This window comes from Strix aluco, chromosome 1 (genome assembly GCF_031877795.1).
Source record: "Strix aluco isolate bStrAlu1 chromosome 1, bStrAlu1.hap1, whole genome shotgun sequence".
In the NCBI taxonomy this organism is placed as follows: Eukaryota; Metazoa; Chordata; class Aves; order Strigiformes; family Strigidae; genus Strix; species Strix aluco.
This window is the reverse complement of record NC_133931.1, coordinates 78,354,136-78,379,166: the sequence shown is the minus strand read 5'-3', so window position 1 is coordinate 78,379,166 and position 25,031 is coordinate 78,354,136. Positions and strand designations below refer to the sequence as shown.

At 37.3% G+C, this 25,031-nt stretch overlaps 1 protein-coding gene across 2 annotated transcripts in view; it reads right to left on the bottom strand.

Annotated features, from left to right (window-relative positions):
* Positions 1-25,031, bottom strand: part of ADCY2 (adenylate cyclase 2) — a 235,559-nt gene that overhangs the window by 17,949 nt on the left and 192,579 nt on the right. For both annotated transcript variants that reach the window (XR_012623430.1, XM_074825640.1), the window contains exons 16-20: positions 22,714-22,851; positions 13,243-13,362; positions 7,654-7,838; positions 6,088-6,172; positions 34-192 (exon numbers count right to left, since the gene is read on the bottom strand). Coding sequence is in view for 1 of the 2 variants with exons in the window: in XM_074825640.1 (XP_074681741.1) it covers positions 34-192; positions 6,088-6,172; positions 7,654-7,838; positions 13,243-13,362; positions 22,714-22,851 (687 nt within the window). In the remaining variant the exon portion in view is untranslated. The remainder of the gene's footprint in view (positions 1-33; positions 193-6,087; positions 6,173-7,653; positions 7,839-13,242; positions 13,363-22,713; positions 22,852-25,031) is intronic.

Sequence of the window (25,031 nt, the reverse complement as noted above, 5' to 3'; positions counted from 1 at the left end):
TTACAGAGCAGAGGATATACAGAGATGGCTGACCTCATTCTTCAGGTTTCTTGCCAAGAAGTGTTCAGCTACATGGGCTGGAAGCACATTCTCCAGAAGCACCCGATTTAGGTTCTCCATGGTTTCAATCTCCTCCCGCTCTTTTTTGAACTTGTTCTTCCACAGGAAGTCTAACCTACAGTAATATTCATTCTGTTACAAGAGGACACAGAGGTAAAGAAACAATAGGCATCTTGTCCTGCTGGAGTACAGGTTTAAGAGACAACATAAGCACAGTACACCACCCCTACAAGGCTGTTATTTGGCCAGTCAAGTATAAATTCCAGATCCCGCAGAAATCAAACCCCAAGCACACACTGTGTGACATACATTTCATCAAACTTATAAGGCCTCCCCCAAAAAAAGTCCTAGGAAAAAAACCAAAGTTGCAAGGTGCCTTAAACAATGGAAGATTTATTTATTTACTCTCAGACTTTAGTAGAAATTAATTCTAGAAATCAAACACTGTTAAGGAAACAATTTACAGTTTTGCAACTGAATATGATGTCTTATTTATCTGAAGTGCAGAATTTCACTTACAATAATGGGCATTTCAGGAATCCCCTAACTCTTACCAACCTGAACTTATGCCATGCAATCAGCCTGGTAAAAAGAGGGCAGTGCAAGAAAAAACAGTTTATTGATATAATATGCCTTCAGTTTATCAAATCATTATCAGATTATAAAAAATGGCCCAGTCAGCTGGACCAACCCAGTTTTGTTGGGGTTTTTTTGTTGTTTTGGGTTTTTTTACACTACTTTCTATAATACTTTTTCCTTCTTTTCTTTTTGTTTCAGAGTTTTCATAATTGTTTTTTAACATCCCAAACAATAACAATAACTGGAACTATATGGAAATGTATAATCATCTTGGAGTATCAGCATTTTTGGAGATCTGTTTTCATTCAAAAGATGCTGAAAAATGAATAAAACCACATTTTTATTGAGCTCTCTACTTTTTTCAATATCGTCAATGTTTTGTCGTAAATTCTATGGCATTATTTCTACAATAAAGCCTTCACTGGCCTATCTCATTTGAGCTGATATAAATCAAGAGCTATTTCAATGTAGTCCAATGGTTTAATGCTATCATGCAGCCTCAGTGAAGGCTATGTTATTAACCAGGAGAACATGATTATGATGACAATCTTATTATAGAAAAACCTAAAAATGCTAGCTAGTATTATTAGCAGTCAGTAAGTGTTCACATCAAAATGGGAGTAGTCCTTCTGATTGGACAGTGGCTGTCACAGCTCAGAATGATTTATAGATATTTTTTTGAGATCACAGCCAAAGCTAGAGTAAAATTTTGAAATGAGATGCTATTAAAATGATTTAGCAAGCTTTTAAATATGTATATTATACATTTATACATCTAAGTTCCCCACATAGATGATAAATTCAAATGCCACCAACTGTATTCATGCAGAAAAAATCCAATAAAAACCTGGGATGCCAAAATTATTTGCATAAATTGACAAAAGTAAACTGGATGCCTGGCATAAAACTGAAATTAGATATCCATACATTGTATCAACTTTGTATTGAAAAGAAAAGGTGCTAGATAAGCTGAAGTCTTCAAAAAGATATGTTTCTTCTGCAAGTGCTAATATTAAACAGATAAAATTATTTACTGCTTTATTATTTATTGAATGCAATTTAGGCTGCCACAAAAAATGACAGAGAACTCAGAAACTGCAAAAAATAAAGCAGAATGTATTCTATTTTTTTGAAATTAAAAAAAGTGAATGTATCATATTTCAGAATGCCTGTTCAGACTTTTAAAAACATAAAAGCACTACCTTATTAAAACGTGCTTTAAATCGTGGGGTTTTTTTGTTATGATCTAGCCCATTTTGTATACACATCATTAAAGATACTGTTCAATCTCTGTAGCCTTGCAGCCATATGAAAACCAAGATTGTTTCCTACTTTACATGTTCTCTCCAGAACCTTTTCAAAATATCAGAATGAAAATATCTCAGAATGGCCCTTATACATCTGCAGGCACAATACCCTTGAGATACAAAATCTTCCTTCTTCACCTTATGTTGCTTGATTTGACAGCACTTCCCAGCATGCGAGCATAGTAGAGTGCCTGGGGAGGCACGAAGGACACTGTTTCTCCAGGCACCACAGAGCAATTGGCTTCCTCCAGGACAAGAGACTACCATGCATCTTTGCAAGGCAATGCAATGCAACCCCAGAGACTTGAATCAGTGGTAACTTCTTGGGCAAAAGTAGTTAAGTGCAATAAGAACTGATTCATGTCTCATTGATTGCACAGATAGCGGTTTATTTATATTTTTATATTCTAGGGGGACACTCACCCGGGTCTACTTTCAATATTTGCCTGAGTGAGGTAATGAATTAATTCTTTTCACTGAAAGAATGTCACAGACAAGCAGCTCAAGAGTAGGTGCCTATGCCATAGGTGTCTACAGTCAGGGGACATGAATGCTATGGCATTCAGGCAAAGGGGCAGCAAAAGTAGCACTAAAGCAGGTAAGATCACTAGAAATTAAACATGGGTTTTCATTCAGGTGAGAGAGCTAAGGAGATTCCACCTCATAGCCATTACTTACAGACAGCAAGTCTGAGAAACTGTCTCAACGTGGACTGTCAGCAGAAGATGTCTTAGAACACATTAATAAGTTGATCAACAAGAAGCCATCAGCTCTGAAGTAACCAAAGTGAAAAGTTGGTGGTCTGAAACTTGTGGTGGATAGCCTGATCATTCAAGACAGCCACAGTGTCAGAGAACTGACAAATGGTAAGGATATAATGCAAATCTCTGAAAAAGAACTGGAATGACCTTGGGAACAACAGAGCAAGGTACTTTGGAAAAAACTGTGCTAAGGAAAAGAGCTATTTAGACATATTAGCTAAAGATGAGTTGACACCTATTCTGTAAACATGCCTCCGTCTGTTACGAAGTCAATAGGCTTCTGAATAGGAGTGAACTCAAGTAACTTTTCATTAAATTCTTATGTAAGAGGCTCTTGAAAAGACTGCACTATCTAAGAGAAGTATCCTCTAACATCATAAAAGCTCACTAAAAAACAGAACAGAGACTACAAAGAAATAGTTTCAATGGCTGAGGGAAGTTGTCATAAACATTTGGGCAGCAAAAAAGCCAGTGAAGTTCACTGTGGATAAACACAGTATAATTAATCATGGGAAAACCAAAATATTCACGTAGCCTACAGAGTAATGGGATATGTGTAATTTTAGGTACTGATGAGAAAGGAATTCACAGGCTATGTCAATAATGGTATTTCAAAATGGGCCATAAGAGCTCAATAGTGTTTAAATGTGAGCACACTCCTTACACAGACTAGCCCGTACCAATCTGCATTCTCCCAGGCAATGTCTGGACAGGGTGAAAGAGTCACCATTCTCAACATATCATCTGCCTGCTGCCAGCTTATTTTCAAATAACTCTTAACGGCCTGCATGCAGAATGAAATGCACCACTTGATCTCAGTGTCAGGGAATGGTTGTGGCCTGTTCCAGCATGCCCATCAAAAAAAAGCTGTTCTACTTTCTCCACCTCACTTCTGACTTCTCACTCTCATCCTATGATCATTCTTTTGGCACAAGCATTGCTGCAGGCACACCATAAAACCAAATCAGGATATAGATCTGGCTGAAAATCAACTGTTTTTACAGCGTTAGTTTTTAAACAAGAGTGGTTTAAATTTTGAGCCACTATACACCTCCACAGGCAGCTGTGCCAGTACAAATAAGGAGATACAAGGATAAGCATGAGTGGCTGAGGTAAAGCCTACTTCCTTCAGTAGGGATGCTGGTTATGCAGCTAAAAGTATTAGTTGAACCTAAGAATTGAGTTGGCTCACAAAACACGTAATGATATACTACCTGTCCCTCTCTTCTTCCCCATTCAACCAGAGACACACATTCCCCCTCCTACTTTTGCATCAGGACAGGCATCATTGGTGAGCAGGTTCACAGAGATAGGCCTGTAAGAAAGCATCCACTTTTTGTTTAGATGAACTTTCTGGTTACTCACTCTGGGGACAGAGGTGCACCACTGACAGCTTAAGAGAAATGGAAAGACCACCTTTTTCATTAGTGGCTATTATCTTTAGCATTGTTCAAATAATCAGATATTAAGAGAAAAGTTATTATCTACAAAGTAGAAAAATGCAATAGCGAACAGAGAAATGACTTGTATATTACCCTCTGTGGAAGAAGGATAAGGACGAATTTTGTCTACACTGCCAAGATGGCTCAACAGTGTTCTGCAAGTGTCACTCAATGAAAGTAGCAAGCAGAAAGTTTAAAACAAACAAGAAGATTGGAGATTTTCACATGACTTTTTATCAAATTGTGAAATTCATTATCAGTGTTGGGAAGACCAGGAAGATAAAATGGGTTAAAAAGGGATCAGACAGTGTAACACAAAGTGGAGCAGCCGATAGCTATTAAACATTGCCATAGAAATGCTGACTGGCAGAAGGTGGGAAGCATATGTCCCTGGAAGGGTCAATCTATGCAGGTTCACTTCCTTCCCTATTCTTTTCCCAAGCATTCGCTACCAGTCAGTATCAATAAAAGTAACTTAAAATGGCAGGTCATATACCAGGTATGTATTAAAATTAGTTCATAACATTTTCTAGTTATCATTTAGACTTTGCTTGAGTGTTTGAAAACACTGAGGGTTTTTTCTCCTTTAAGAGAGAATAAATTATCAGAAAAATCAAAGGCAAAAGACTGAAGAGTCATAAACAAGTGGTATCATGACAAGGATCATGGATCTACAGCTCTGAAAAGACTTTTTCATTGCAGGATCATTTTTCAGTTGGTGTGACAGGGAACAACACACACACAGTGTTGTTGTATGCAAAAACAAACTTTCTTGTTGACATGACTGAATCCACAAAGAAATACTCTCCTTGACCAGTGAAGATGATATTCCTTCTCTCCTTTTTTCTTGGTGTTGCACCCACTGCCTCCATCTGACACCTTGGTTGACAGGAACTAAAGGTTCTCAACTGGTAAGATGAAGTACTTATCCCTCTTTCCGAGTGGAAGTAGCTGTGCTCCAGCCCCACTCTCTGCCACCATCATCAAATGAGCAAACTCTTAACATGGTGCTGGCAGCAAGGCAGATGAAGAATGTTATTTCTAGCTCGAGAAGGACGTTTCCCACTACAGAAAATACTGGAGAAGCTGCCAGATAAGAATTTTTTGTCTAGTAACCTGCAGGGCCTGCTTGGCAATTTAAATGACAGTCATTATGTTTTAGGAAATTGTAATGTAAATGAGTGATTTAAAGACAGTCTGGGATAAGATCCTTCCCCGGCTGCAGGCTATGAGGGTACAGGCTGTTCATGAGATCTCACATGGATTGCCTCTTCCACCTCAGAGCTCTGTCTTGCTCACTGCATCGTTCCTGGCACAACACGCTGGAATTGCAGCTTTTAGCCATGGATCATGGACAGACCCAAGGGCTTAGAGAAAGAACTACGCTTGCGCCTGCCCTCAACTTCATAGATGGTAAGGCCATTGACATCACGTTTGTACTGAAAAAGCACAACTGGGTAATAAAAAGAGTAGTTTCCTGTCAGGTCATAGTTTTAGTGCAACTGTGGCCTCAGCATGTGGTACACGTCTGTGTGAATGCTACATTGTTTCTGTGTCTACATCAAATTGTAATAACTGTGAAGAAAATAGCTTGCAATTAAGCAACTAGGGAGACAGCAGATGGATGCAGACAGATGGGAGCACACTAGGAAGCTATGAGACAATATTGGTCAGCATGACAAGAAATAGTCACAGCACACTACCAGCATAGTGTCTACAGTCTAAATGACAGTTATTGGTGAGTTTTAAGGGCATATCGGAAAGTAATAAAGAAAATAGCTTTTTAGATGCTTCTGACCCTCCTTTGCAAGGGTGTGGGGCAGAACAGAGTAAAGATGTTTGTCAGAAAATCTCAAAAATGTTTGAGAAGGTGGCAGACTGCATGTGGAGGCTGGCATCGTGTCCACTGATCCAGATGAAGAGAAGTGTGCATCTTACCTGTCTACCCAAAACCAGTAATGTGACGAAGAATATAAACAAAGAAATTGAGCCCATTGTCTTCAGGTCTTTCAGTATTCCTGGCCTATAAAATAAAAACAAATGCAAAGCAAGCTGCTCAGAAGTTAAAACAAAATTACTTTAGCACAAGAATAAGACTGCAATTTTTACTACTTTCTGGTATGAAAACTAAGAGCATTTAAGTATGATATGCTTTATTATTTGATGAAGTATTATTATTTCCATAATGAAGCTTTAATTACTTCTACTACATTCTGTGCAAATGTGCCTACATTCTGAAGTCCAGTACTAAGATGAGGACTTAGTAAAAATAATATCCTGGAGAGAATTTGGTGCTTATTCTATAAAAGCAGATTAAAAAGAGATATTTTATGTACTAACACTACTTCCATAATGGAGAGCCGGACCATATCCAATGAATGTGAAGAAATGGAAACTAAAGCACCTAATTCCCAAGACACCATTTCATCTTAGAATTACAGGAGGCACAAACTAGAACTCTGTTTTGGGAAAAGACACTAGAGGTAATGGGAAACAGTTTGCATTAGCGCTCTCCTACTGATGTCACTGAAAGAAGAACATTGGTGAGAGATTTAGGAAGGAAAACACTAACAAACAGAGAGCTTGACTGGCAAAATCAAGGCTGCCAGAAGCACACGCTAAATCTAACCTGTCACGTGGTTCTCTATCCCATCTCAGAGAGAGCCTTTTCACCAATGCAACAGACACATAAAGACCTGAGTTTGCTTATTTAATCTTTAGATTTAAGTGCAAAGAAAACATACACTTTTTGTTAATTCAGATCTTTTTCCATGGTTGTCTCTGTGTCCTAAAGAACTTGAGCAGTTTGGAGCACAGGAAAAAGGACACTGAAACTCTACTCTGAATATTCAGTTCTTCTGTTGTGGCCTATGTACTTCACACTCAGCCTACACAGAAGAAAATCACCTTTTTGTTTTGAAAATGAGGTAGAAATTACATGTGTCCAGAAAGTATTTTACACAGCAATACTTAAGAGTAATAATTCTGGTCTTTTGTAGTATTACCTATAAACTTCAGCAGTCTCACTGAAAATTTAACATACAAATTTGCAAGCACAGCAAAAAAACATCCAAACTGTAGGTCTACTTATTTTTTTTAATAGCTAAGACCATATTTGTAAAGTTTTAAGACAAGGTACTAGTTCTGAGAAAGGTGATTTTCTCTGGCTTGCAGCAAATATGCTTTAACAGCCATAATTATGTTCAGCCTTAGGCCTTAACAACCTTAATGATGACTTCTTCCTAATGTTCTTTATTACAAAATGCAAATTAAACCATATTCTATTTTCTATAGTATGTGATTTAAACACCTTGATCATACTTGTTTATTTTATTCTCCTGATCTTAGGTGTGACATTAAATCATATATTAACAGCAGCATGACAATGATTTTGTGACTTATATACAGCCAAACACATAGAAAAAAAAAATATGTTCCATAAGAACTGCCATAGGTAGTATTTAATTTCTATTAATTTCAGAAGGACTGGAATTATCCACCTACCTTCTAAGAGGTGCCATTGCATACATAAATTTGCTATAGTCATCCAGCATGGGCCCATGAGTGTGCAGAAGGATAACATTGTAGCCCACCAATGCAATCAACATTATCACCATTTTCAACTCATAATTTATCCTCAGGAAAACAGAACAGGAAATGAGCCCTAATATGCAGCTGTATATAAAATACTGGCAAAGAAAAATCAAATGGAAAATATTTAGAATTTGGTTCTTGAGTAGGAAATCATACAAAATAAAATGCTCCAGCTAGTTTAAAAGCAAATTACTGGTTTACCACTTAAGCACAGAATCTATCACAACATGTAAAGAATCGAAATACCTGGGACATTATGATTTACAGATAGTCAATAAGAAGCAGATGTTTGCATTTCCTAATATAGACCCTTTTTCTGTCTAGGCTCCAATTCACCCAAAACTCAGTAGAATCTAGATTATGCTCCTAATTTAAATTCCCTAATTTTCAATCTGTCACTTTTGATTTGCTTACCTGCAGTAGTAAAGAGTGCCTATACATGGGATACCGCTACTGGTGTTGAAGTATAATGCAAGAGCCTACTGCCACCAGACTGACAAAAGATTTATTCCTGTGCCACTGTATGGTTTTCACTCATGCTTGAGTTGAGTAACTACCCTGTATGTATTACTAGCATAAGGGTCAAGGTAAAATGTCTAAAGTTCTGAAAACAACAATTTCATCGCCTGTATTTGCAGTATTTATAAACTGATGCAATACACACAATGGTTATGAACCTCATAGATACATAATTTTACAAACTCTAGAAATATAGCTAAGCCATGAAGCATATGAAATTGAAATGATCAACATCCTTCTGTGAAATCATCTTGAGTTATGACTACATAAGAATATATTTAAAAAACCCTTTTCTTTCCTATGTCATATATACCAGCAAAAATATGTATGGTTGAAGCTAAATTCCTGGAAAAATATTTTCTCTGGATACTTTCTGGAAATGTATTCAGGCATCAAAATTAATGTTAAAACAGAAATAATACATTCTCACTAGAATCATTATCTTGGTCCTTAGTGTACAGTACCTTTGCCAAAGATGCTTCCTGAAAATTACAGTCCTGTACCTTGTAAGGAAGCTATCTTTCCTGAAACTACAAAGCATTCTATTTCTAGATATGCTATTTTTGGACTACTGTTGACTTGTTGATGGCAGTCCTTTTGACAGAACCTGAATCTCTGTACACTAATTTTGGAGGATCACTAAGAAGAATAAATTTCACAGCACCCAACATACAGAATTGATCTGCCATCTGAATCTTTGCTGTTACTGTAATTTGCTTGCAGATCTGCTTGAAATAAGAAATAGAAATAACTGCTGTTCAGAATCACCAAAAATAAACTTCTCTGATGGCTGCATTCCACAGGAGATGACACTCCAAATTCAGTGTTACATAAAAGTAGCAGCATCCATTGTTTACTCTATAAGGCATTCTACCTGTGAAATTAGTTTTGCAAAAAGAAACAAGCAAAGAAAAGTCAGTCTTGAATCCACAACTGGATGCAGTCTGACAAAGACCAAGAAACTTCCAAGTGGAATAGACAGTCTCTGTTAGTGTTCCATAGAAACACATAGACTAGATTGAAAATTTCAGCTAAAATTTCAGTCAGGGGTGGATGGATTAGAGAAGAGTGGCACAGCCACACATTTAAGAACACAGGCTTCAATACTATGTACCTCAATGCAAGATTCCAGTAAGCAACAAGCAGATCTGGACATGAGTCTCTAGGCAACTCTGCTTGAACAGCCATACCAGGTTATGAAGCTTTTTTTTTTTTTGAAAATGCTACCTTAAATAAACCTTTTTCCAACCGTAACTTACATATATTTAAGGCTACTGTTTCTGAGTGCTCAATGCTGCAGATCTTTCAATTCCTGTCAAAGAAACTGAAATTTCACCCTTTATTAAAAGAATTTGCAAGTTTTAGTAGATGCTTGAAGTATTGTAGCTTGAATCTTTCTCTAACCCTTTCAGCTTTTCAGAATAACGCAAAAGGGCTTGAAAAAAAAATCAGAGGAGGAACTGCAAGACAAACTGCTTCAAAAGATACACTGCGGAGGAATAAAGGTAACTGGCATCTAGCTAGCTGCAGGGTGCATGCAGCTAGGTAGAAAGATGCATGCAGCTACAAAGCAGGCAAGACACTGGAAAATAGTAATGATTTGGTAAAGGAACAGTCAAAGTAACCATACAGAAAATCAGGACTGGTGGAATTACTGTCATATGTATAGCATGAGAGCTCTGGTCTTTGTCAAAGCACAAAAATTGCAAGCTGTCAAATGGCAGCCTGTCTCCTGGGCCAAGTGGTCTGCACTCAGTTCATAAAATGAACATGAACTTTCCTACAGAGGAATTAATGTCCCACTGGGAAAAAATTAGAGCTTTTTTGTGCAGGTATACCATTTCTCAGTGAAGACCTGTTTCAGGTTTGTTCGTCCTACACCTCTGCACAACTACTGAAGAATAAAAAGGGCTCAAACTACCCAGACACTGAGGCTTTTTCCAAGGCAGAGAGTTGCAGTGATACCAACCCTCTGTAGTGACCCTGAATGGAAGATCATTGCACTCTGAAGAGTCAGCAATCCACACAGCAGTGAAGCTGAGCAGGTGCAGGTCTGTGCTGTGCTCTGTGTATCCCTTGGCTGCGGGATAACCTCATCCAGCTCAGCCAATTTACTGCAACCGAGGAGTCTGCAGGCAGCTCCTACTTGGTAGTGGTGGTTACGCCACCTCTGTGGCCTCGACTTTTAACAGTGCAGCAGCAAGTTCTTATGGACATAATTTTTGTCTGAGAGCAGAAATGACGAATGGAAATGTTTCCTTTTAAGAAAATTCTGTAAGAGCTCAAAAGCGGAAAATGCTGGGTAATCTCTCCACAGATGGGATCTGTACCACATGCTGTCCCTGACTGGAGGACCGATACGGCACGATTTAGGGTTCCCAGCATCTGACGGGATGTAACTCCATCTACCCTCTTTTTTCTTCCTGTGCTAGTTCCAATAAATGGTATTTTAACCAATAACTTACAGAGTCTGAGTGCCTCTCTTATCGGCATCACAGGCCCAGTGCCTTGCAGTGGTGTACTACACCCTTAGGAACTTATATCTAGCTCAGTGCATTTGGTCTCTTCTCTTAAACAGTTCTGTGGTTATAAATATCTTTACTAAAGTAAAAAGGGATTCTACTCCTATATATCTATGGAGAAAAACTTGAGAAGAAAGTAATTTTGGAATTCCCTAGTCAAATAAAATATATTCCAAACCTGCATCTTTTAGAAGTCAGTATTATGACTTTTATTTATTTAACATGTGGAGGTGGCAGCACTGATACCACACTGTATTTTATCACAGGAACAGATATGCACGACTTGAAATCTCCCAGGCCTAAATTCTATTATATGGAAACTACAGAAGCATTATGACAAAACTAAACAATAACTAAACTCAAGCAAAGTCCCTAAAACTTACTGTGTAATTTCTCCTAAGTAAGTCTTTAAAAAGAGCAAGAAAGCAAGTAATACAATCAGGAAAGTTACTTTGAGGGATGGAGGAGGGGGAGAATCAATCAGTTTGCTTCAAAATGAACTAAATTCTATTTGGGCTGAAATAATTCAAAAATCCCTTATTCACTCATTTCAGATGACATAGTCAATAGATCTGCCAGGTCCACTATATAAATCACCGGAAGTTTATCTGCATGAATAAAGCTTAAAGCTTACACACAGATTCCAAAGATTTAGTTTTTAATTTAAGAAACAAACATTTGTCAGCTTAAGTATTCAATATCTCATTCAGTAAAGAGAGAAGAACTTTAGTTCCAGGTTGTTTTTTTTTTTTTAAAAAAAGATCAAAAGTAGTAACTCAAAAGGAATTTGTAGCTTTTTCAAGCTAGAAATTTTGCAGTACCTAATGATGTGCATATGAGAACTGTTTAATAAAAAAAGTGAGGGGGAAAAGTGTTTAAAAACTTTAGCCACTCTAACCTTTTCATTTATTATTATCAGAATTGACATTTTAACGTCATTTTTGTGCCAATTTATCAAAGACAAAGTTTCTTTGATGAAAGAATGCATTTTAATAGTTTAAAATCTATAAACTATTGTTAGAAATGTGCCAATCACATAAAGAGCTGACAAACATCTTAGTTATACATGTGAAAACAAAGGAAAAAGACACACTTTTTTTAAGAACAGTAGATTGAATCTTAATAATTCATGAAAACTGTATCCTTCAGATAATTGCTGGAGAACTTACTGATTAAAAAGAAAATAAAATACCTTTCAAGATGGTCAAAACAATAACAAGTAATATAAAAAAGATGACTAGAAAACCTGCTAACTTAAAAAGCAAACAAATTTAAATAAGCATTAGAACAATTTATTTCTATGTGCTTCTGAGTGTGAATATATGCAGAGGCTGTAAGAAGGACTATATTTCTTTGACAACAAGGATAACTTGATGTCAGGGCCAAAAGAAGATGTAGACACCTAACCATACCTGGTGGTATTTAGTTAGCTAAATTTGAAAATGAGAAACAGAAACTCTGCTCTGCTGTCATTTTATCAAGGAGAGACTAAAAATCTGTAAGTGCTGCAGTTACTGCAACTGTGTTTTTCCAGGAGAGTTCTATACATAATTAACATCCTGCTTTTGTTTGTGCCTAGGATTGTTTATCTTGACATTGTGAATAGCTGTTTCAGGTGAAACATATTGTGTAGACATCAGCACACGCCATTCTGGTACTGGTTTCATCAATTCTGCATAGAGATAAAATAATCTCCCTCTGCCTCTCGCTGCCTCTTGCTTATTCATCCAAAGACTATTGACCTATTTCTGGCACAAAATACAGCTTGTTGTGTTCAACTGCAGGTCTTTGTAATCCCTTTAAAAATCATGGCTCTCTAGGATACAGATCCTATTTTTGCAGGAATGTCCTTCCCCCTCTCACTGCGTGTGCTGCTGTGCTTTTGTCCACACTAAGACATCTTCAAATTAGTTCAGATCTTTTAAACAGTTTAGACAGTGGTACACGACTGTTGTATTTCCCTTCTCTCACCCCACCTCTTAATCAAATATGCAATGACAGAAATGTTATGATCACAGATTTCTCATTTATTGCCAGGTCAGTGATGAAACTGGTGAGTATTTTCAGGTCTACCACTGTCCTTATGACACCTGTCTGCAGACCAACCTGGTTTTCTCACTGACACAGTGATGTGGAGCTTTCAGTGCACAGTCTGCTTTGCAGTTGCTGTCTGTTCTCCCGATATCTCGTAACACACATTTGTTGGTATGGGTGAGCTATGCTTCTTAGTTATCAGACTGTTTCCTGCTTCTTAATCTGACATTCATTAAAACCTCTATTTTCAGAAGTACTAACCTCCTTTAACTTCCCACTTCCTTCAAATGCAGTTGGAGGTGACTGAAAAAAATCAAGCTTTTGCTGAAGTCTTAAAAACTGGTGGGTGTTTAACTTCAAGTAGATCCAGCAACAGTCAATTTAGTGTAATTTTTGTAAACAAAGAAGTATAAAATGAACTTACCGGTAGGAAAAAACAGTTGTTTTGTATACACCACCGTGTCTGATTACTCAAATTAGGAAAACTTGCATTTGATGAATTAAGAACTGAGGGAAAAGCTTTCACAGCATTATCCAGGAAAAACTAGAGAAAAACAAAGTATAATCCATTAGCTTGTCAGCTGTTTAAGGTCAAAATAGAGAAGAGAAATGGGGAAGCAGAGAAAGCCTTGCCAGTAATCATTTAACTTTGGTATTTCACTGCAAATTGAAATAGAAAAGGGAAAATGACATCACTTGATTACTTGTTCCTGCATGCTCAGATGAAAACAACTTTGTTAACCTCCATCTGACACTTTCCATTTGAATAAAAGATGAAAGGCTCTTTGTTATGTTACTTTCATATATCAGAAGCTCACACATGCGAGAGACAATGATGACATAAATTCAATATGAATAATTCCTGAGTTTACCTCAACTGAACCTCCTATTTAAACACAGGAAGAATTAAAGAAAGAATAAGTCATCTTTATTGAAGTTGATTACACAGATGCAATCCTTCTCATAAAAACAATGATGATAATACTGGTACTAATGTTATTGAAACACAAGAGTGGAACCAGTGTCTCCTGGGTCATCACATTGATGTCACAAGTAACCACCATCATACAGTACCCTTTGATGTATTGATCCAGTGATTTCTTAACCAGTTAGATTTGACTACTTTAATTTCACTGCTTTGAATCTCACCATTTAAACTGTTTCCAAGTTTAAACAGTATTCATGGCCAGTTCCCATGGCTTTTTTTCTTCTTATGCTAATCTCATCCTTTAGCTTTCAGATAGCTCCTTTCTCTCCCTAGCATTTACATTGACAATATGTAATGACAACACAGCCTTGACTATGTTCAGCAAGCTATGTTTTTCTAGTTTCTTCCCAGAAAACAAGCTCTTCATTCCCCTGATTATTCTAGTAGTCACCCTCTGTACATACCTCTTTCAATTCAACCTTCTGGGTGACTAAAGCTGTAAACACACTTCCCAGATTTTATCAGTGAGTTGTACAATAGCATTAATACTAATTCTGCAGAAAATATGTTTTCATACACCCTAGAATGACTGCTCCCTTGCTCACAGCTACAAAACCTTAATAGCTCACCATACCTCATGCAAGTGGAGCTCAGACAAATCATGAAATTAGAGCAGCTTAACACATTGCTACACATTGACATGATCCCAGACACTAACATCATGCTTAGCAAATGTGAGGTAGTTTTCCTTCACTGGGGCTCACTTAGCTAACTGTGATTTATACTTACCATGAGTTAAGAGCAGTCACATGGACAGTTATTGTGATTCAGCTGAGTTGTCATTAAACTCACATAATTAATCAAAATCCTGAACTCATCGCATCTCTACCTGATGATCTTCCAATTTCTATCAGAATTTCTTGTCACTAGTCCATCAGGCCAACCATAATCTTGCATTCTGCACTAAATTTCATCCTAGTTCTTCTATTCCAATCCTCAGCTGAGTTCTTCCTTTCTAAAATCCCAAACCTCCCCTCACAGATATTGCCTGTCACCTTAATTTCATCAGCAAATTTCATAGTCCCTCTCATACACTGTATATGAAAATCCACACTGGGCTGACCATTGCAGATCTCCACAGGTTGCCGCCCTCTCACCCATTGTTCTCTGCATGTAGCCAGTTTGTAACCCACCTCTGAATTCTCTTCCCATCCCCATCTTTACCTACTGCCCCAGAGAAAAACTGCTCAGTTCACTCAGAGTAACCAAATCAGTTCACTCAGAGTAACCAAATCTGGACCAAAATGATTTTTTGATTTACTAACACTAGATCTGGTCAACCATAGCTCTGTGTAGCCAAGTCCTGAAAACTTCCAAGCATGGAGACCCCACAACCCTCCTTGGCAACATGTCCCAGTGCTGTACTACATGCGCGGAGTCTTTTTTTTTTTTTTTTAAAGACTATGCAACCTGCCAAGTGATGGTATGTTTTGTGGTGCTGCTGAGAAAAGTTTGAGCCCATTATCAATGTAACACCCCTTCAACAGAAGGAGGACCGGTGATGCACTCATGAAGGTGATCAATAGGCCATCTGTTACCAACACTGCTTTACAAGAAGTTGGCATGACCTGTGGAGTAACATGCAGAACGAGCTCACTTTTTTTAGTACAGTTGCACTTTCAGGTCATCTTCCTTTACAAACATGCTTCTCTGACTCTGTGCAGCTACACAACTATCCCACAATCAGTGAATTATATGTTCAGGATCAGTACCAGATATACGACAGATAATCACAATACCAGACCCTGCAAAATGTTAATAAACACCTAGAAATTTTGAAACATCCTTCTATAACTGATCCCAAAGAGCTCTAATCATGTACAGCTGCAGAGTTACATATGCACATCGACCCCTTCTCACAGGATGTGTGGCTTAAATGCACACAGTCCCTCTTCTGGGAGTGTGGGTTACCCTACTTGCACACCCCTCCTATAGGGCAGTGTAGGTGCTTGAGCGTTATGTGCACCTGTGCAGCTCCCTATGAATTGCTAATGCACAAGCTGGTGAGAAAGCACCCTGCGAGTGCGTGCGCACAGACATACCCGAGGGGCAGGTCCCTGCTTGTCATGGTCCGCACTGCCACCCCCCCAGCTGCAGCACAGGCAGTTCACAGTGTCCCTCAGTGTCCCGTGGAGAGGCTGCTCTCCCCGGCCAAGGCTGAGGTGCGATGCCAGAGATGTACAGCAGTCTCAAACCAGGTTTTGACAGTCAGCTATTTCCACTCATAGGTCTCTGCCTCCTGTTATGAATTTCCATGCTTCTTTTATACTTTTTTTCCACGCTATTTCCTTCTTTGCTTCAAATTCCCTTTGCAGTGCCTTGGTTTCTGTTTAACCCAGTTGATGCTGGACTTCCTCTCTAACAGGAACAGTATTGGGCAAAAGCCTTCCAGACAGCTTTAAGTATTTAATTCCCCTCCCTCCCCGCAACTATTTACACTGACCTTCTAATCTTAATAGGTGTTGTTAACCAGGTCATTTGCCAAGGGTGAGCAAAGAGAGTCTCCACATCCCACTAATAGTGCATTCACATTTTTTGCAAACATGAAATAACTGTGTTTAGTTTCAGAATCCCATCCCATGCACATCCACAGAACAAAAGACTGTACACCATGAAGAGCTCAAACACAATTATATTATATATACATATATATGTATATATATTTATATACATTCATTTCTATTAAATAATTTTAATTTTGGTTTTGGGGTTCGTGAAGGACATTTCTGACCGATAAAAGTTACCTATATGCAGACAATGCTATATGAGATGTGGCATATCTATGAATACATAAATAAACATAGAAAGGAAAAAAAAGGATATGGAAATGTTGTCATCTCCCACGAGCCAAACAACACTTATTTCTGAATGATGTGTTTGTACTTGTCTTTCTTGTCTCTCATCAGTTATCTACATCTGCTATCACGCTTTGGAGGTATATATTGTTCTTCAGCATAGTATTTTTTTGTAAGAGACAGCTCAGTCCTACTGAGCAGTCACACCTACTCAAATGACTCAAATGAAAGCAATATTTTTTATGAATACCAATGTTTGCCAGGGAACATCTGAGCACACTACCATTAAATTCTCATTTTAACTTCATATATTCTAACAGCTTTTTCTTCTCTTGTGTTCGTATAATCTGCAATCTTCAGTTGTGAGTTTTTTGCCTCACATGATGAAAATACCTGCTGTGCTGCTATTTTTTTCAATAGAAACCATGTGGTGACAGACTCTCCCCGCACAACATGGGATAAGCAAGTTTGTGCATCTCTGTTATCTGACCAAGGATCTGCACAAGACTACATAGTACACTAGTTTAGATCTTACTAAAAATAACTTTCTCACCAAGGTACTTTCAACCCTTCTGTACAATCCACAAGGCAGCAGAACTAAGGTTTCTCAATGAACATGGTCTGATAGCCTCTAAACATGGCCAAGTCGAATGGGTTGTCTCTCACCTTACTAAGCAAGTGGGCTTGCTGATTTCCATGTTAATGTGCGTAAACTATCATCCTACTGAGAAGGAAAGGTGGCAGATTTAATATTAAGTGCACTAATCAAATGCAAACTGAATTAAACAATTATGGAATAAACAATAAAATGTGTACAAAGTTTTAATAGTTATTGTGTCTAACTATTGGGTTGACCCCTTGACAGGTGGGCAGGAGGGAGAGAGCTGAAAAATACCCCTCCACCGAACTATGGAATCATAGAGTAAAAGGCAAAATTAATTGATTCAAGTGCCACAGAAGGTTCAACTGTGGTCATCATCTTGTGGTGACACCATGTCATGCAGTAGCCATCTGTAAAGACAAATACTACTATCGTTTTCTGTGCAAAAAGAAGGCATAGGCTACCCTCAGAACACTAACAAGTGTGCTTTCGCACAGCAGTGAGAAACCCCGCAGTCCAGAGCTAGGCTCTTTGGAAAGCAGGTGCTCCAGGAACAGCAGTTCAAGAGCAGAGCTGTGCTTAATCAATGGAAACATAAGCAGCAAAAACAAAGATCTGGCATGCTACCAAAAAATGCAGCTCAATTGAATTTACAGCTTACATTTAATTTGATCCCATCACTGTTTTCTCTTCCTTATTATACAAAATTACACTGGAAATGGATATGTGAGGACTATAAACAAAAGTATAAAAAACATCTTGGTCACTGTCCTTCTCTCTCCCCACTACCTCCCTGGCTCATATGACACGCAACTATACTTTAAATTAATTTTCTGTCATTACAGAAGAGCTATGCAATCTCCTTAAGACACAGTGGTCTACAGTTTTTATACTGTAAACAAAGTTGTTTGTGTTTGTGCCCTACTCTTGTTCAGTTAAAGATAGAGTGAGAAGAGTATACTTCGAAGTATGGCAGAAGCACGCAGGTGTGGTATCAGGTTGAACTAGAGGATTTGCCTTTTTCTTAAAACAAAAAAAAATGAAGCGGTGATGCTTTTGTTCAGCATTGCTCTTTTGTTTGAACCTCTAAGTCAAACATGCAGGAATCCTCTTGTTAATTTTTAATTTTTCTACCAACTCTTCAAGTCTCTACGTGGCTTAGGAATAGTTCTCAAAATGTATATCACTGCTTCATTTGAAAAATGCTAACTGGTCTGATAGCTGAGTCAGGAATTTATCCCCAGATCCCCACACAAATACCCCAAGAATAATACAGAGAATCCCAAATCCTGGTATCATTCCTCATCTTCACAAGCTCATAAGCAAAAGTTTATGGAGAGCTTGGAACATTAAGTACTTACCTAGACTATTAACCATTTTTTTGAATAAACAGAGGTGATGCTGAGGCATTGGTAAGTTGGAAAAGGATGATGAAGATCCAGACAGTACTGCACTGCACTGAATATGATTTTTAGAGCATTTTGTCTCTGGGTTTGTACAAGACTTCTTAGCTTCCAAGTGCTTATGCATCTGTGTTATTTGGAGTCCTGTGGTGTGTCTCTTGTTAATAGTCAAACTTACCAAACTCAAGTTGCTTGATAATTTCATTTCATTTTTTATAAGTTTGTGTGCCAAGTGAAAATGCATCATTATCTATATGTCCCATGTACTGAAGTCCCAGCCTCCCTGTAGAGGCAACGTGCCTTGTTCAAAGCTCCCAGCAGCATTTTGTAAGACAGAAGAGGAGCCTGCTAGGCCTTTACAGACTCAGATACAATCACGGGCTTTGACAGATATGGAGTGATGTTCACTTATGTGGGTTCATCTTTGCTGGACTGTGGAGCAAATGATCATGTGATAGCACAACTCTCTCTCCCGACACACTTGAAAGACACCAGAACTGCTGTAAACATTATTTTTAGGATAGTTCATGCCAAGTGCTTGCTATCTATCTCACCTGCTAGTGCATCTCTGCTAGTCCAGTGCATCTAGACTGTTACTGATTTTAGTAAGTTTCTTAAATTCTATCTATAATCTAGAATGGATTTGTGATGGGGCCCTGCATGTACCACTCAAATGACATGACTGCAGCTATGCATTCCCTCCCCTTTCTCCTTCCAACTCCTAGGCCAGGTCAAGGTCTAGGCAGTGTTGGTTTATTCTTAAAACAAATGCATTAGGCACCCTCTGACACAGGGTCTTCAATGTGCTAGTCACCGCAGGGACATATAATTACAGCATATCTGCCAAAGAGCTTGCCTATTAAAAATACAGCACTGAACATAAGCAACCATATTAACAGTTAGTTACTCTAAAAGGAAGGTATATTAAATAAACCAACTTTCCTCTATAAGAATGGAAGCAGGTTTGCTTAATTATTTGTCCGTCTTAAAACATGGGATACCAGCCATAACTAGAGGGAGAACAGTATGAGGCAAATAATTTAAGGTAGCTCATGCTTATGGATGTATATTAAACAATGAAGCAGAAATACTCAAACCTCTGTCAGTCTTCACTTGTCTAAAGACACGTTCTTTCAAAGGAAATATTCTAGTTGTTCAAAATTCACTGGACGAAAGACAGGAAAGCAAGTAACATCCTGACTGAAAGCTGGTAGTCAGGGCACCTTCCTGGGACAGTATAGCCCTGAGAACCTGTTGCTGTGCCAAGAGCTGTTTATGCATTTGATGCAGACATCACTGAAACAAAGACCTCTTCCAGGGCTCTTTCCTCATGCCACTTTCACTGAGATCACATGAATACCAGAGGATGGTGAGGCACAATCATTTGAGGCATCGTATACAGTCATTCATTTAACTTCCAAGAGCCAACTCTTTGCAGTCATGCAGTCCCACTGTCTCTGAGATGTCTGGATTGTTCCCTGCAATATACTTTTTCATGTTCTGTTTAATGCAGGGTAGCTTTGCAAAAGCAGTATTCCTCAGCCATTGATTGTTGCCCTACTCTATATATGGCACCATATCTAATGCTCAATGGAAGCAGCATTAGTCACCCTCTCCCTTCAGCTAAGAAGTATTTGATATTTATGTCACATTAGGCTGTTTTTTTCACTTCCCTCCACTGATCATGACTATATACCTCTCAAATGTGAAGACTAGATTCAGATGTCTGCTGAAACAGCTAATTTGAAATAAAATTGCGCCCCCACTCTTTTCTAATGTCCCTTGACCATAAAGAGTGAGTTTTATTTGACATTTTGGTCTTAATTATGATTTATTAGGTGTGGGATGGTTAGACGCTTTTTATCTCCATTAAATCTTAATGGCTACATTTTGCCTTTTTCTACTGAAAGAGTTCATGAAAATAAATGCAGTTAATGGACTCTGCTATTAAGTACATGTTGCTTAGAGATATAATAATGATACTTCAGAGTCTCTCCCACAATTTGCTATTAATATTAAGGAAATGCAAATTTCACAATCACATTTAAAGTCATTTTTGCTAGTCAAATTATTAAGGTTTAGTTTCAGGGTGGGAATTGTACTTAAAATTATCATCTCATGAATATCATGGAACATGATTATTTGTAATACTGCAGTCATTACTGATAAGGCAGAAAGACTAAAATACAGCCTATTAAGTTCTACTGTAACATTCAGTCCACGTACAAATGGACTTGAACCAATAAAATCAAAAACTTTTTTCTAAAAATGATGTGCTTTTCAGCTAAAATGTCTTTTACTAGTTGAAGGCCAAATTTGAAGTGGGCTGTACACAACAGTAGAACTTCAGTCTAAGGAAAAAACAGTTGTGATCATATCTTCTTTTACAGTTTTTAACTTAAATAACCATATGGTCACATGAACTCTAACTCAAAGTATACTTGAAGCCCAAGTAGGTTATTTAATTTCTTCTTACACATTTATAGAGTTCAAAATAAGAGAAAGTCTAATGTGACCTACATTTTACAAGCTACTCCATCTCTGGGTTTTGACCTGTAGTACACCAAATAACTTTTGCTTGGCTAAAGGTTATTGTTCATAAAGGCATATAGTCTTCAGCTGAGGACAAGAAGTGATGGAGAATCAACAACTTTTCAGAGTAATTTGTTCCTACTGCTAACTGCTTTCTCTGTTAAATAGTGAGCTTATTTTCTCATTTTCCAGCCAATGCTTTTTTGAGTTTTTCCTCTATCAGCCTTAAACACCAAATTCAATTAGCTGAATTTTAAATTCTTGAGCACGGAATTATTTTTTGAGTATATCTCCTTTCCTTAAAAAAAATAGGCAAAAGAAAGGAAAATATCTACTTTCCTAAAAAGAAACCCAACAAAAACAAGACTAGGATCATTTAATAGAAAAAAATGGAGAGAAGGTTCTACTAGAAATCTCAATGTTCATATTTGAAAGCCCACATTACATCATTACATCATTTGGACAAGTTTAATACTTACTGCAACAAATGATTGACTAATTGATTGATTGAAATGTTGTGGGAAAACAAAATAAAACAGTGTTGGTATTATCAAACTCTAAGTCCTTTATGAACCTCAAGTAACAAAAATACCAGAAACTCAAGCGCTAGAGTTATAATTTCAAAACCACTGAAATGCAAATCTCACTCACTTGAAATGTGACTAATATCTATGAATTAATGATGTAACAAAAACATTCCTAAATAAATATTACTGTTCCCATTTTGCAGACACAGAACTGAGCTGGAACACTTTTACAAGTTTACGAACAGAAGCAGGCTCAGCCAACAGGGCGAAACAAAGTTTTTTGACCCCATATACTGTTCATCTCATTTGACAACACAGCCTTCAGAATGAATGAGGACATTAAGATTCAGGCTTTAGGCAGACTAGTGACAGATCTACTCTGTATTTGCTACAGTTACAAAAGAATAATAGAATTGCATGGATTTTTCCTATTAGGAAAGAAAAGAAAAGCACAGGTTGAAATGCCTAAAGTGGAGGTAAGACCTAACAAATTTGTAGTTCAGTACTTTTGAAGTTTTGATGTAACTTCCATTTTTTTTCCTTTTTTTTAAAAAAAGACAAGCACATGAAATTCAATAATGTATAATGTATAATATATAATGTATAATGTAATGTCTAATATATAATGTGAGGAGCATCACAAACCTGAATAAAGCTTAGTTTGTTTCGCACAAAGTCTTCCAGACATCCTGTGAGGAAGCACTTCATTCTTTGAGCAATACTCTGTTTTTCTAAGCAATGCATAGATAAGCAAGGGATTTGAGCAATTCAAACCTGGGATTTAACTATCTTCTATTCCTTATAAATTACATTTTTTTTTAAAAATAAACTTAGTCAGGATCTGAACGCTTGCTGAGCATCCTGTTTGCAGAGGTCTCCATTACACAGTATGTTTTATGTTGCTCTATTTTACATTTTTGTCTCTGGTAATCATTATGTAGGCACCTGGCATAGCCATGGGCCATAAATTCAATATCTAAACAAATACTGAACAAAAAAAAAATCTTAAAAGAACAAGAAAACAAGAAAAATTACCCCTTTTCCCTTACCATGTTGAATACAGCCATAGTTAGTATTATAGCAGTGGTTGTCAATGTAAGAGTGATCCGTGGCCAAGGACGGTTTGCAATTATTCCAGATGATTTCAGGATCCACAACAATGAAGCTGATGCTTTCTTGCTACATTGCTAAGTGCAAAGAGTTTAAAAAAGAGAAACCAAAAATAGTTTTAGTATATTTAATTACTATAAACAAGGGTAGAATTAAGAAGGCTCAAGATTGAGAGCAGCACTCGTCTTGAAACATTGTACAGAACTATTCAACTATTATATACCCATAAGAGTTACAGATCATGATTATACATGAAACTAAATGCAAATTTTGTTAATATATCAATTCTGTTAAATAATTATGATTTGCAAGTACCTTATTAAACATTCAATATATATTACTAATAATAGCAAATACAGAGTTGACAGCAGTGTCATTACCTCTAACATCAGTAAAAACCAAGCAAACAAACAGACCTCCCGCCTCAATTGAAAGAGCAATATTTAGCAGCCTCTGGAAACTTCAAAATGTAAATAATGGCTCTGCAAAGTTTCTGACAGAGAGACAGAGGTCTCCTCATGCAGGATAAAGGCACAGATATATCCCTGGCAGTCTACAAAATAGTGGGGTTTCTGGGTTTTTCTTTCATTTGTTTGCTAATTCATTTTAAGTGAAAGGTAACTCAGTAAAGCAAATCAACCTTCCCTAAAACTATCTAGAAAACAAAGAAGCATTTCATACAACAATCAGACTTACAATTTGACACAAAGAGTATTTAGGGAATAGAATTTTTTTCTTACATAGTGGCAAAAATTAACAATTAAAAAACTGTGACTCATTTAACCTGCTTCTGAGAACATACTGCAATAGCCTCCATTCATACATGCATAGTGCCTAGAGGCACAAGATGCTCACACAAAATAAACAACAATTTGTGGCACATCCAATAAATACTAATTTTCCCAAAACCTTAGCAATGAGGAGAAAAGACTGCCTAGAAGCATCTTGTGCCCTTTCCAAATGTCAAATTCAGCTATATTGAAACCTCTGTAAAAAAGGCAATGAAAAGTTGAGGAACATGACAGTCCTACCAAAGTATTCTCTTTTTATCAAATCATTTTCTTTATTTACTTAATATTATCAGAGATCACATATTGTTTTCATCCCAGCCACAGCATCAGAGATACAAGCACAGGAAGTCCCTGAAATGAGAACACAAGCACTAAAACCTACCAAATATAGGACTTAATTTACAGCACTTATCTGTTAGTTCATGTTCAATAGCTACAGCACATCATGCTAAATTACACTATTACCCAACACATGTGATGTTGTTTGCATGAAGGTCTTTGTTATTCTGCACATAACTATTTCCCTCCTAATTATGCGCTATTTGGACAAGTGCACTATATATCTAGAACTTCTTTCACACATTGTTCCCTTTTATAACAGGGAGTTTTGCATACTGGATTGGACAGATTCTGAGTGAATGAAGTGAGTTTCAGGAAGGTCAAAACAATAATTGGGAGTCTCAAGGATGGACAAAGGGAAAAAATAGACAACTTTATATACACATTACTCCTCCCCCATATTAAAAACCCCACACATAAACTCAAGGGACCTGCATTTTTAAGCAAGAAACTCCTGCTCAAATGCCTTTTTGAACTTCCAAACCTTGTTCTCCACCCCTAAGTACATGACAAATTTTAAGATAATTTAAAAACACATGTAGATTTTAGAAAAGTTTTGTCATCCTTCCCATGTTTAAAGTAAGAAGCATAAAGTCTAGATTGCTGATGTTGCTACAGAAAGAGAGTGTTGAACTGGATGAAGGGAATGGATCTGTGTGAAAATGAATCATTCAGTCATCTGTCTAGTCTGCCTAAAACCTAGTAAGTCAGGGAGCATGGATTTATGGCAAATTAAGAGAGTCATGAAATCATGCCTTAAATTACTCTTTGCCTTTGTTATAGCACACCTGGGGCTTTAGTACCACTTCACCTACATTGTTCTGTGATTTTCTTGGAAGTTTATATGTAGTTGGGCTAGTTTAAGTTGGATTAGGGACAGAACTAGGCAGGAACACTGAGAAACTATGAAGAATATAAAGTGGGTAAGAAATTATATACATAAAGCAGTACATCATGTTCTGCTTTCTGAATTATCTTACAGGGAGCTATACTGTTCAAGAAAAGTCTTTAGGATAAAGAATTCCAAGAAAAGCAGCTAATTATGAAAAGAAATTATCTGGGCTAATCCAGATACATTTTATTATGAATTTTACTGCTTTTAGGTTATCTGAATAAAGGCTAATCAA